The 15,000-nt window shown below is 43.3% G+C and overlaps 1 protein-coding gene across 8 annotated transcripts in view; it reads right to left on the bottom strand.

The window, feature by feature from the left end:
• The window catches only part of znf423 (zinc finger protein 423), a 128,786-nt gene that overhangs the window by 7,231 nt on the left and 106,555 nt on the right, over positions 1–15,000 (bottom strand). For 7 of the 8 annotated variants that reach the window (XM_055509812.1, XM_055509813.1, XM_055509814.1 and 4 more), the window contains 2 exons: positions 4,952–5,083; positions 3,661–3,776 (listed from right to left, as the gene is read on the bottom strand). In XM_055509812.1, the coding sequence (XP_055365787.1) occupies positions 3,661–3,776; positions 4,952–5,083 (248 nt within the window). Of the gene's footprint in view, positions 1–3,660; positions 3,777–4,951; positions 5,084–15,000 lie in introns of those variants that run through there. The other variant, XR_008694983.1, reaches the window with a different exon arrangement.

Raw genomic sequence — 15,000 nt, 5'->3', positions numbered from 1 at the left:
GCGTGCAAAAGAAACGTATCCAGATGATTAACTGAATCCCACTTAAGATTTTCTTTCTTCTACTCAGCTCCAACATGAACACAATGCACTTTGATTTCACAGTGTGACACAATAAAGACTGTAAATGTCTCAAGAGTGTGATGAGCCACACACGCAATTTGCGTGCAATTAGGTGGACAGAGGAGGAAAAGAAACATCTGCCAGCACAAGCCCTTCTGCTAAAACATCTGCATTTTTATTAAACACATTAATGTTCTTGATTGTTTTTGTTGTTACTACTTGTCAATGAAGACTTGGTATTTTAAACTGCCACATCGGTTTGCAGACCTGTTACTGTGATACAGTAGCTGCTGGCAAAGCTACAGTCTCTGTCTCAGTCCTCACATCTTTTTTGTTTGTCTTTTCTCTGTTGCAAATACCTTCAATCCCGAGATTAAGGGGGTGAGACAAAGTGAGAGAGTGTGTCTGTGCGTCTGAGTCCCAAGTCCCCATTCTAATAACACAGACTCTCCCAGTGAGCTGTGGGGCAGCTGAGCAGCGCTCCCCTGGAACGCCATGGGGATATACGGATCAAATTCAGACACATAAACACACAACGCAAGCACGCAGAGCCGAGGGATACTTGGATCAGAGAGTACAAACTATGAATTGACACAACACTCACAACTGATAGCAACACTCAGACAATGGCACACGCACACACGCACCCACACACACGCACGCACACACACACACACACACATGCACACACACACACACACACACACACACACACACACACACGCGCGCGCGCGCGCACACACACACACACACACACACACACACACACACACACGCACACACACACACACACACACACACACACACACACCCTCTCTCTCTCATTCTCTCCCCTGCTCTCTCACTCACTCACTCACTTACTCACTCACTCACTCACTCACTCACTCACTCACTCACTCACTCACAGAGGTAAAACCTATTGCCAGTTCAGCCACATCCACACCTTCCATAATTCAGTTAGATGGAGGCAGTGATGCGGTTATATTACTACTTAACACATCTCGTTTCATACAGATACAGACACATTGACCAACCACAGACATTTCAACACAAATTTTGATATGATTTTACTTTTTCACAACAACTGCTTTAAAATGTGATTATATCTTTTGCCCACAGTATCCTTTAAAATGTCTTTTGTCTTGATTGGCTTTAGATTTCTGTGGATCTGAGTGAGAGCGCACTTAAATAACACACTAACTGCGACCTAGCACCCCCTGGAGGTGAAAGAAGAGCGTCAGGGAGTGTGTAGGGAGAATCAGAGCTGATGCAGAGAAGAGTGACGACAGTACGACCCCAGAAAGCGCAGCATTCAAAAGATTATAAAACACTGCTGCTTCAGATGTTTAGAAAATGCCTTCAGAGGAACATTTAGCTTAAGTATGAGTGGATAAACACATGATTCTGAGTGGTGGAAAAACTAACATTGAAAAAAGAGAATCATTTGAACAGTTTCAGTCATAATAATTTAGAAAGTAAAAAAATAAAGGATTAAAGGAGCAAGATTAAGAAAATAATATCTAAAGTCTGGTACTAAAGGACTAAAGGCAGGGAGAGATCCAAATGGACCTCACTGATCATTCCTTATTTACACACACACACACACACACACACACACACTAAAACATCTCTTATTTACCAGCTTACATCTGCACTATTTATGGGACACTGGGGAGAGACACAGAAGAGAGGAAGAGAGGAGAGGGGCTAAAATATGCATAGGGGCTGGTTCTACTGGGACGGGGGGGCAGAGAGAGGAGAGGGAGGGAGGGAGACAACACAGCTAGTAGAGAGAAACAGACAGGAAAAATGAGAGACAACATTGTGGTTTACATGTGTGAGGGATGAACGAAAAGACAAAGGAACTTTAGGAAGACTAAAGAAGTGTCATCAGATGAGGGAGAGGATAATGCAGCAGTGTGTCTGTGCTGCAATGACTCAGACTGAGACAGAGAGCAGGTCATTGTAGGGGGGGTTGAAAGAGGTCAGAAGCTGTTCTAGCTGGCCAACCACCCTACTTCATCCATCCACACCACATTAAAACACACACAAATGCCCCTGTAGCACTCCCTTTGGCAGATGCAGCAGCACACATTCTCACACAAGCAGTAGCAGCTAGCGGTGGGTTGCAGCTCTCCACCCCCCAGTCAGCCGTTCTGTCTAGCCCACTTAAAGAGCCCTCCCATGGGGACATGAGGCTGCTGCAGGTCAGGCTCGGGCTGCAGACTTTCACATACACACTCACGGACACACGTACTTGGGCTAGGACCAAAGATGAATGGATCTTGCTACGTTGCAGCAGCCAAACAAAAAAAGGACAAGGAGCTGAGGAACAAAAAACAGGATGATGTGATCTCAACTTAGCTGGAACAAAAGCAACAGACTTACAGTAGGTGACGCATGACTCATGACGCTCACTTAAGTAGATACATGAGGATATTGGCTTTCTGAAAGCGACTTTGCGTGACATGTAGTTGTCTAAATGTATCTACACTCATTGATGCAACGGATGTGATGTGTTGTGATGTTCAGGTCAAGTTATTAGGTTTATAGAAGATGAGTGTAACCTAGAGTCATCTGAGGTGTGATGTGCACATGCAGGGGAGGTGAGGACGAGGATGTAAGGGTGCCTGTGTGTGGACATTAACCCACAGGGTCCAGCAGTCTCCCTGCTGTTAAATGGACTGGCCAGCCATATGCCACTACCTCTGATCCTACATCACTGCCACTTTGAGGGTGCATCTCTGCCTCTCCGCCAACCACCATGTAAATAATTCATGAGCCTTTACAGTACAATAAAATGAAGATCTTTATCATATTGATCAGGCAACAACAAATTTGCTGCATTCTGAACTGGGAAATCTATATATCAATTAATGGATGAGTGAAATAAGGGATTACAATCCTAGTATTATTTCCCTATTATGATTATAAGTGGTAGAGGTGAACAACAGCTTCCTCCAAAACCTTCCTTGTGGTAGCAGCACTTAGGCGAAAACCTAAGAATAGCACGTATTGGTATTGAGTGATGACACAAGGTCCAGTTAACATAAAGTAATTAGAAGAAGAAGAACGTTTCACCTTTGACAGGGTTAATGTGTGACCTACACATTTTGTAGGTCACTTCTTTGGTTCCAAAGGCACGAGATGTGGAGGAAAGGTTTACATCATGACAGACACAGACACAGCTGGCCTAAGACCTACTCTAGGGTGATTTATCTTCTCTCTGTTCTTCCATACACACACACACATACATACAAATGTGCCTGGGCTCTAATGACATCAAACTTGCCAGAACCCTGCTCAGACCTCACGAGGAGAGACAGAGAGAGAGCACAAAAAAGGCATTGACAAATACAGTGATGTGAAATTGGGAAAAGGTAAGAAGGTCTAAGGAAGCCCACTGAAGTACCACACTGATGTGCTATGTTTGGTTTACTGGTATCAACTGCTTACTTGTCTCTGGTGAATCTCCACAGTCCACCTGCTCCACACTGAAGAAGTGAAAGTACCTTCACACTAAGTTCCTGTTTATTGCCAAACTAGAGCAATGCACCGACAACATATTCATGTCAAAACTACTGGGGCGCGGTGACCTACCTGTAATTCTGTCTGAAAGAAGAACTTCTGTGGACACTGGGAACAGTCATAGATCTTGTCTTCCTGGCCGTGGACAGCAAAAATGTGCTGCTGGAGCTTGTTGGCCTGCACAAATACTGAGAAGTGCAATAAAATGAGCTTACACAGTGCACATATACACAATGACCACCTTATTACTGATTTAGGTGTCTGCCTGGCTGCTAATGGGAGGAACAGAACAGTGTTGGTGTGCGCTCTGCAGCAGCAGCTCCAGGACAACAGCTAATGATCATTATAGACATCCACCTACGCAAGAATTCCCCAAATCAGGTCTGTCGTCATGATTTGGTCTGAAATGATTGAACTAAATGTGTATACCTAACAAGACACAGGGTGAATGAAAGCCACCTTAAATAAGGGAAAGGACAGAAGGAAGCATGAGGGAACAAAGAAAAGGAGGAGAAAGCAGGAAGAGCTGGCCTCAGCAGACCTTGTGACATTTATTAATAAATTATCTCTTCTTAACTTAACTTACAATGTACTGTTGTCTTATACACTTTTTTCCTCTACCTTTGTTTCACTAACTTCTGTTTTTCACTGTGAGTGCGTACAGTATGTCTTGAATTATTAAGCCAGCCCCATAGGAGCAGTGCTCATCTTACTAATTCATAAGCCACCAAGGAATAAGTTAAAGTTTAAAGTGTTGCCGGGTACCTGAGAGGGCACACAGTACAGGACAACCTCAACAACAGGGGGGGGGGGCGAGCTGAGAGTTGGGATGGAGGGGGAGCAGGGGGAGCAGGGGGGAAAGCTATTGGTGTTGAATGAAACTCTGAGCACTGCAGACCCAATTTGGCCATTGGACATTTTGTCCTTTCCTCCAGTGGGTTTCCAAGACATAAGGTGCTTCATTTTTGCACTGTTTAGTGGATTATTGCATGGATGTCTCTACACACAGTTTTGTCAGTAGCTTTTTTTCCACGGTGCCCCCCTGCTGGGATATTACTATTTGCCTCCAACCTAAAACGTTATGACCATTACAGACCATTTACACTGTGTTTGCTGTTGAAGGTACTGTAAAAAGATGCCAAGAATGATTTAGGTCTATAAGTAACCAAAATGTATATCACCACCATAGGGCTTAAATTCCTATTATGAACAGTTTGGTACTATGAGAATGTATGTTCATGTAATGTTGTGGTAGTACTGTAGCTGTAGGTCAAGGAGAATATGGATCACATAATTATACCAACAGTTATTCGTGCAACTGTCCTTGAAAGTACATGCGTGTGCGTATGTGTCTGTCTCTCACCTGTGAAGCAGACGGGACACTTGAAGGTACCTCCCATACCTTCGAAGCTGTGCTCTATCAGGTGGCAAAGCAGCTTGGCAGGTGAATCAAACATCTGGTTACACAGCTTGCACTCATGATTGATGCCCTCCTCTGCAAATGGAAGACAGACAGACACGCACACGTAGGCTGGATTTAGCACAGACAACCGGAACAACAACAGCAACATGTGACATCATTTTAGCATATTTATTTAATGCTCATGAACAGATGTCTGCTGCAGATACAGCCCAGACAAAAAGGCACAGTTGGGCTTCAAGCATAAAGTATGATCAGAGTCTTCATGGGTTAAAAATGCACATTCACCTCTTGTTTCCTCTTTCCTGCAAAATCTATTTGCGCCACAGTGTAAACAAGTGAATTCTATCAATTTTTTTTTTTAATTTAAAGTCCAATCTCTAATTCCGCTTAGACACATTATGACAACTGCCCCCTGCCCCAAGCTTGGTGCAATGTCTGCCACGACTGGTGATCGCCTGTCTTCCCCACTGGGGCTGGATGATCTACCCCTCCTATAGTCATCCTTCCTTGGCTCCCTGTGTCCTCGTTATCAGCCCTCCCCAACTGCAGTCGCTCATCCATTGCCACACTTTGCCTGTTCCTTCCCTCACCCCTCCTTATCGCCCCTCTTGGTACATCACTTGCTGATTAATTTGTGGCAGGTTGTTTTCCTTTTGTGATTTTAGTCCTTCTTTTAAGCAATCCATGTGCATGAGTTCTTCTATTTAGTTGTTATGTGCAAGTACAGGGGCTACTTTGACTACACTCTTCTATATATCATCATCATTATATCACAGCACCTAAGATGAAAGGCCAGATAAAAGGTGGGCACATGCAAACATGCAACCTGTGATGATCAGGTCTCACTCCCGTTGTCTTTATCACTGTTGTACCATGCAAGACTAATGCCCCAGCCGCCCAGACACACCACAGGACTGCACTGCCCAGGGACTTCAGATGGTGTCCTTTGTGGGCCAATCCGTGACCCCTGAACAGGGCACACATACAAACACACACTACCTCAAGAGACATACACAACCAGTTCACAAAGCATACAAAATGTGTCTTTGTCTTGTTTTTGTGACTCATCTAAAGTTGTGTAAATGTGTACACACACACACACACACACACCTTCAAAGAGTCTGCAGAATTTCAGCTGCGGGGCTGCAGGGGATTGCAGGGTTAATAACATCTTCAATCATACATCTATGACACCCACACCGACTAACACACACAAAGATTCCTATCTCTTCTTGGCTCAAAGGCTGACACAAGGGTGCCCTAATCCTGCCTAAACAGCTGTGTGTGTGTGTGTGTGTGTGTGTGTGTGTGTGTGTGTGTGGGGGGGGGGGGGGGGGGGGGGGGGGGGGGTGTTTGGGGGTGTGTGTGTGTCTCACATGGGCTTATACAAAAGAGATATATACTGCATGATTCTGGTGATTCTGGTTCCCAAACATCCCTTGTCCACACCCATAGGCACACATGTGGACCTCAAAGGCTGCTGGGTTGTGTGGGGCGCCAGTGTGTCCAGGACACACTGAGACAGATAGAGCTTCATTATCATTTACTAGGAGATTGAAACAGCAGGAGAGAGTCACATGGAGAGATTCACACAGAGAGGAAGACGGAGGGAGAAGGAATAGTACAGCACTGCCATCTTAATCAATTGTCATGTTTCATATTTTCATTATTATAATCTTGTCCTACAAAAAGTACACTTAAATTTCATAAAGGCAAGTACACTTTGTTCCTTCAATAGAGTAAATGTAGGCTTAACTGAAAAAAGGTCAAAAACAGAACCAAGAGAAAAACACAGAGGCAGATAGAGACAAAGGGTGAGCTACAGTACAAAAGACTGGACAGCAGTGTATGTTGGTGTGTGTGGGGTGGTTGTAGTAAGAACCCTAAAGCCTTTGCCCTCAGTAGGGGTAGCGCTTTCTTTACCAGTTGGCTTGGACTCTCCCACGCTGCCAGGATCACAAAAAGACGTGTAACATCAGCAACTTCACAACGTACACAATGAGGAGCCTGCTGCCCAGCATTGAGTCTTTAGACATGTCTGCCACAAAATGTGGGTGGTTGAGAAAATTATTAGGAAGTTCAACTTTAAAGAAATGCTAAAAGTAACAGTAAACTGCTCAATTATGGTTAATTGCAAGCACGTAGAATGGTCAGTGTTTCAGAAACAATATAAGTTATTCTTATTTCAAAACTTGCTGTATGTGCCTTGATTTGGGGTAAAAGTCCTAAACTAACACCGTTTTTTTACAGTTGCATTTAATCTTCGCACACCAAAAAGTTTAAAAAAGACTGAATCTTATCTGAAGCACTATGTATTGTAATGTATTATTATGTGACTGAAGCACCACACACAAGATGATATCAGTGAAGCCATCAACTTCACAAAAGGCCCCTCAAAAGATAATGAATTAATTATAGTGAGAGTGAAAACAAGTTCCTACAGACGAGAAGATGAAACGAGAGTTAGACAGAAAAAGAGAAACACAGAGAGAATTGAAGCAAAACAGTGAGGTGCAGAGAAATAATTGGGCTGTCCGGAACAAGGGCATGGAGAGAGGCCTCTGTGTGTGTGTGTGTGTGTGTGCGTGTGCGTGTGTGTGTGTGTGCGTGTGTGCGTCATGAAAGACTTCTCTTTTCTGACAAATCCATTGTTTTGATCAGCGCGTGTGGGGACCGGTCTCAGTACGCCGTCCCCCTCTGAGACCCAGCTGATGTGTGAGTGTCACGTGTGTGTGCGACCCATAGTGAGATGACAGAGTTGTGGAGCATCCTGCCGTTACGCTTTGTCTCACAGAGTGCATTTGATCCAGCACACACACACACACACACACACACACACACACACACACACACACACACACACAGCCCTGGGAGGCCTACGCTGGGATAGAACACGGGAGAGATAGACAGGGTGAAGGTTATGTTACCACTAACCAGGAAATAAATTAACTACTCCTCCATTGTTGTAATGCACATCAAAGCACGTTAGTGATTATTTAATGCCTTTATTCATTATTTCAATTTGTAAATTGCTTGGTATTATTCAGACAAAGAAGGATATGTACTGGAAGAAATGTCTTTCTCTCTCTCTTACAACTAACTACTACTTCTCTTTCTGCTTTCCCATCAGGGGTCTTTTCCCACAGCGAATCATGCTTTTCCATCTATCTCTATCCTAGGCATCTTCTACACTCACACCAGCCAACCTCATGTCTTCTGTTATCACATCCATGTATCTCCTCCTTGGTCGTCCTCTTGCCTGGCAACTCCACCTCTACCAACATATTTACTATCCCTCCTCTGCACATGTTCAAACCACCTCAGTCTGGCCTCTCTGACTTTGTTTTCTAACACGGGCAACGTGAGCTGTCCCTCTGATGAGCTGGTTCCTGGTTCTGTCCAACCTTGTCACTCCTAAGGAGAACCTCAACATCTTCATGTCTGCTGCCTCCATCTCAGCCTCTTCCTCATTGCTACCGTCTATAACCCATAGAGCAGAGCTGCTCTCACCACTGTCTTTACACCTTTCCTTTGAGTCTTGCTGACACACTTCTGTCACACAACACTCATGACAGTTTCCTTCACCTGCTCCAATCCGCCTGCACTCACCTCTTCACTTCTTTTCCTCACTCGCCATCACACTGAACTGTTGACCCCACGTATGTAAACTCCTGCACCTTCTTCACCTCAGCCCTTTAGCCTCACTGTTCTACATTGACCTCTGTCGTTTAGACACATGTATTCTGTCTTTCTATGACTGACTTTTATGCCTCTTCTTTCCAGAGCAAACTTCCACCTCTCCAGCTGTTCCTCCACCGGCTCTCTACTCTCACTGCAGATCAAACATCATTGTCCAGGGAGATTTCTGTCTGACCGTGTCTGTCAGCCTATCCATCAGCATAGCAAACAATAAGGGACTCAAAGCTAATCCTTGGTGTGGTCCCACCTCCACCTTGAACTCCCTACAGCGCATCTCACCACCATCATCCTCCTCTCATACATGTCCTGGACTGCTTCGATGTACTTCTCTGCCACTCCCAACAACCTTACACACAGTACCATACCATCCAGTACCACAGCTCCTCCCTCAAGACCCTGTCATATGCTTTCTCTAGATCCACAAAGACACAATACAGCTCCTTCTCACCATCTCTGTACTTTTCCATCAACATTCTCAAAGTAAAAAATCAGTAGCTTTACAGTATTCACCAGTACCTTCCTACCGGTTTCCCTGATAACCTCTGCTGCAGTTTCCAGTCATCTGGATGTTCTCCCTGACCACCCAGAGCCTGTCTCAACTTCTGCCCGAATTCCTTGCAAGTTTCTTTATTCTTTAGCTTCCACCACCTGGTCTTCTTTTCTGTCTTTTCTTTCTTCTTCTGACCAATAGAATCATCTTACACACCACCATGCGGTGCTGTCTGGCTTCACTCTCTCCTACCTCCACTTTGCAGTCACTGACCTCTCTCAAATGACCTCGTCTACATAGGATGTAGTCCACCTACGTGCTCCTACCTCCACTCTTGTATGTCACTGTGTTCCTCTCTCTTCTGGAGGTAAGTGTTGATTACAGCCATTACCTTCCTCTTAGCAAAGTCCACCACCACCATGCTCCAACAACTAGTGTCTATTGTATGGGGATACTCTCTATGACTTCATCAAACTCATTCCAGAATCTCTCCTTCTAACTCACATCCAACTTCTGGAGCAAACCCACTGTCTGCCGTCATCATCACCCTGTCTGAGACTCTTTTCACCTCTAGAACATTGTTCACCAATTCCACCTTCAGGATCACTCCTACCACGTTTCTCTTTCTATCCCCACCATCCGCAAACGCTTCTGCCTCCCCTCCTTCTTCGACCAAAAGTAGTCCAATTTCCACCGGCACCCTGTAGATTAACAGCCTGTAGATTAACAGCCTCTACAGCCTGTAGATTAACAGATTAAAGCCAAAAATTTCATACCGATCCGGTATGAAATTCTTATGGATGAATCGCATGCTTATAGTTGGTAAGTTTTATGTCAGATGCCCTTTATGATGAACCCTCTCTATTTATGCGGGCTTAAGACAGGGATGGAAGTTACTGGCTTGCAACCACTCTTACAACTAACCATAAGACAGTTAGGAGGACTGATGCAGAGGAAGGAGTATTTGATTTGAAGCTGGTACTGGATTGGTGGCTTCTTGGTCAGTAAATAATCTAATGGCCTAAATATTAATTCCTGTTTGCACAAAGTACCTTTGCGCAACCAATATCATCCTATCTTCAGTGTGTTAACACTAGTCGGTGGTTTAATGTAGAAACTTCCTATTAGTTGTACATGAGGCCCGTGTAGATTTACTCATGAGGTAAAATTGCTAAATATAAATGAGAAATGATCACACACACACACACACACACACACACACACACACACACACACACACACACACACACACACACACACACACACACACACACACACACACACACACACAGAGTTTTGTTACTCTACTCTAGCTCTGTTAATTGGCCAGAGAGGGTCATCGGAGTTGCCACACTAATACACAGAAACACCACATGAATGCTGGCCTCTGCAAAGAGCCCTGCTACATGCAGCACTACGTGTGTGTGTGTGTGTGTGTGTGTGTGTGTGTGTGTGTGTGTGTGTGTGTGTGTGTGTGTGTGTACACACACACACACACACACACACACACACACACCTTGTAACCCCTTGTGAAATCTGGTGGCTAGGATATTTATATATATGCTGCTGTGAGTCACTTGGGTGCCCCTCTCATTCCTTTACTTTCCTGCTTCTGTCATCCCCACACTATTCCCATACTATGTGTGAGAGAAAGGGTGGGAGCAGAATACAGGCTAACAGAAGGCTGTAGCATGAGGGATACAGAGTGGGATGATGGGATGGACAAAAGGGATGGAAGAAAAAACAGTGTAGCAAACAAGAGAGCAGTGGACGGAAGGAGAAGGAATATGTATCTCTCTGGGGGGGCGATCAAGTTGTGTTTCTATGGCAACTATAGGTGTGGAAGGGCTCATGCGAGTGGTGTGAGGCTGACCTACACACACACACACACACACACACACACACACACACACACACACACACACACACACACACACACACACACACACACACACACACACACACACACACCCTGCTGCAGGGGCTGGAGGGGTCCCAAGAGTGCCTCCACCTCACTCACTCACTCACTCACTCACTCACTCACTCACTCACTCAGAAAGAAACGCACACACACACACACACACACACACACACACACACACACACACACACACACACACACACACACACACACACACACACACACACACACACACACACACACAATGCTGCAGTGCTGAGGTCCCATGAGTATCCAACACCCACACATATCCTCCCGCATCTCTCATCTTCCTGCTCTAATCTCTCTCTCTGTGAGGTAATTGTTAATATTATCATGACTTGTGAACAAATTCTCTTTCATATGAATGTTTCCATTTAGTTCAATGAAGATTGAGCAGGTTTCATACAGTAGCTCCAAAAAACTGCCAAATGTTAAAAAATGCAAGATACACACAGAAATGTCTTTGATCCAGTAGGGTCAAAGAGGGTCTTGTTCTGGGATCTCCACCAATCATGACCCTGTGTCACACGTCCCAGCAAAACCTGAAACACCACCCCCGCGATAATACTGAACCAAAACTGGACTTCCCACAAACCACCTCAGTTGTGTCTGTGTTCAAAGACAACCGTGCCACTGCTGCTACAAAGTGCTGTGTCTCAGCCTATATTGACGTGTGACTTTGGGTTATGTCATTGTTCTTAAATTCTAACACGTATGCTAACTGTTAATAAATCATTTACAGAGCAAAATACACAGCGTTAGTGTGGAGACGCGGGCCTTGCTGCAGCATGCTTGGATCCGCTGTCTTACCTTTTCTGTATTTTTCCTCACTTTTACCAACCACGTGTGATTTTCTGCAACTAGTCATCATGTTGTTTGAGAGAGTTTTTTATCTGTTTTTTCGCTTGGATTTATACTTTCCCTCATCTGTAAAGCTGGTGCGCAAGAGTGGACGTGACACCAAGCAAACTTGGTTTACACCCGGGATCAACTGATCTCACAAAGATCAGCCAAAAAACAAAAAACTGACTCTGCCAGAAACGTCAAGCTTCATTTTGTCGAAAAAAAAAAAAAATAAGGAGGAAAACGAGGGGATGCAGATAAGAAAAGATAAGATATATAAAGATAAGAAAAGATGTATAAAAAGGAATACTTCACCAATTTTCAATCAGGGTTGACCAAAACATAGTATTTTTTGGTTTTTAAGAATGAAGGGGCACATGAAGGAAATTCTCCACATTTTCAATGCAAAAAAAAATGATCATTTATGCTCACATATATTACAACTAGTGTTGTTTCAGCACAGGCAGGCTTGTCCTCTTGTGTAGTTTATTTATTTTTTTGCATTGTATTGTATATTGTTAACATTAGAGAAGGTTGTGACCTACTGTACATAGGCCATACTAACCATTTCACTAATCATCTTGGGTGTCGTGGTGAGGATAGCCCTTATCTGGGGGAGCACTGCTTCTAGTCCTCCAAATAGTGATGAGAACAAAGATTACCCCCGATTTCCCCCGTCATCTGTCTACAGTTATACCTGTCCTGGTGCAGAAGCAAATTTCTAATATACCAACTTCATCACTTACCCAGGTGCTTCCATCAAGCAAGCAAGCGTCCACTGCAAGGCCAAAAGGCAAAAGCTTCTGTCCTCAAATCCCCAGGCTTCTCAACTTACTCACACCTATGTACATATATACATACATTGGAGTGTGTGATTACAGTAGGTTTCTACCAGCTTTGGAGTACTGGGGCATTTTCTGTTTGACAATAAAGTTGACTTTGACTATTACATATTTCACTAAACTCCATTTTATGGAAGTATTGAAGTATTACACGTTTTTCTCTTTCTAATATGGTAAGGGATAGAGGTGAACCAACCATATAAAAAGCACATATAACTGCCAGGTTTATCAAGAATAATAAAAAAACATTTCTTTTAGTTAGCATAAGCGTTAGCATTAGCAACCGCTAGTCGCTTTGCAAATTATATAAATCAAATAAATTGAAGTAAATGTGACATTACCATTGAGATAGATCGTGCGCCAAAACTAAAAGAGGTGTGGTGAGCATCACTTGTGACACTCTTCTAAAACAGGTGTTTCATTGAGCGGGGACTGAAAACCACACACTGACAGGGGCAGTATGGACGATCTACAAGGTTTTTTGCATAAAAATAAGCATAATCGGTCTCCTTCAAAACTTTCAATAATAACTAAACTTTCCTCACAGCAGAAGTAGACAAATTGTCTTTTCATATACAGTATAACTAATGAATAAATTATGCTAATAATGCCCCCTCCATTATTCCTTTCATTAATGTCTACACTCCCATTTCAGTTATAGTAGATATTTTACTAAAGATGCTCCAACGGCACACTCACACGCCACTGGGAGACAAGGATAGCATATGGTGATAACCACTTTGTGTTTGTGTGTGTAATAAAAGGAAGCTCAAATTGAGCATATTTGTGTTGTCCATAAGAGCATGTGTGTTTTGGATGGAGACTGTGAATGTAGCAGCTTGGATTTTCCCTATTAGATTACATAACAGTAGGAAGCTGGAGCACTCAGTACCTCCAAAGCCAAAAGCCTTCAGACGGACACACATGCACACACATAATTACTGTAACACACAATTACAGCATTAACACACAATTACATTAGAATTATTTCATTTTTACTATTTTAAGATTTTAGTTAGTATAAATCCAGTAGTATTCCACAAAATTCTGAATTTGATTATAAGTCTTTAAGCTTTTTACGTTAAAGGTAGATTTGAACCTACAACCTCAGCATCTGCAGCATACCGCACTAAACACTTGGTATACTTATGATGCTCGGTACGTTCCCTTATATAATTTCAACAGTTCAACACTGTTTACTGGAGTAACGTTTACAAAGGGGGGCGATTGTAGGAAATATTCGGCACATTTTCACAGAAAAACTCCAGCGACTTAACAGCGCGATTGGGGTGCAATGTCTTTAAGTGAGGCTTTAACTTATTTGGCTTCATGCTGTCCGTTGCCAACACTTCTAGACACAATAAACATAGTATTCTTTCCTCGTCTTCCACCGTAGTCACAGTGAAGCCATGCACTACAGTACATACGCTTTGTCATATTTCCTACTCATAACTTTCGAGAGACTTATATCTCTTACAACTAGAAAGGCAGTGGCGTTCCAACAAAATAAAAGTAAACTGCATTGCATGGATGGACAGTCTAATAATATATAAAAAAGCACTTTGTGCTGCGAGGAAAACACATTATTCCTCCTTTATTGTGGAAAACAAAACCAACCCCAGGTTTCTTTTCAGCTCTGTAGCCAGGCTGACTAAGTGTCATAGCTGTGTTGAGTCTACTTTCCTCTTAAATCTCAGTAGCAATGACTTTATGAACACTTTTACTAATAAAATTATCACTATTAGAGATGACATTCAGCAGAGACTTCCTCCAAATGACAGAAAGCACTGTCTAGATCAAACTAATTTAATCAATTTACCAAGTCCTCTGTGTTACTTAGAGCTTTTCCCCCATAAGTCATGGAGTTAACTTCAATAATTACAACTTTTCCAAGTCGTCCACTTGTCTTTTAGACCCGATCCCAACCAGATCACTCAAAGAAGTTCTACCTTTAATCAGCTCGTCCATATTAAATCAAATCAACCAATCTTTACATATAGGCTATGTACCACAGGCTTTTAAGGTGGCTGTGGTCAAACCTTTATTGAAAAAAAACTACTCTGGACCCTGAAGAACTAGCCAACTATAGGCCCATTTCAAATTTACCCTATTATTATATATAAGATTCTTGAAAAAAATCGCAGCTAAATGATCCAGCTTGGTTCTGCTGGGC

Source organism: Betta splendens, chromosome 6 (assembly GCF_900634795.4).
Source record: "Betta splendens chromosome 6, fBetSpl5.4, whole genome shotgun sequence".
NCBI lineage: Eukaryota > Metazoa > Chordata > Actinopteri > Anabantiformes > Osphronemidae > Betta > Betta splendens.
This window is presented reverse-complemented; position numbering and strand designations above follow the sequence as displayed.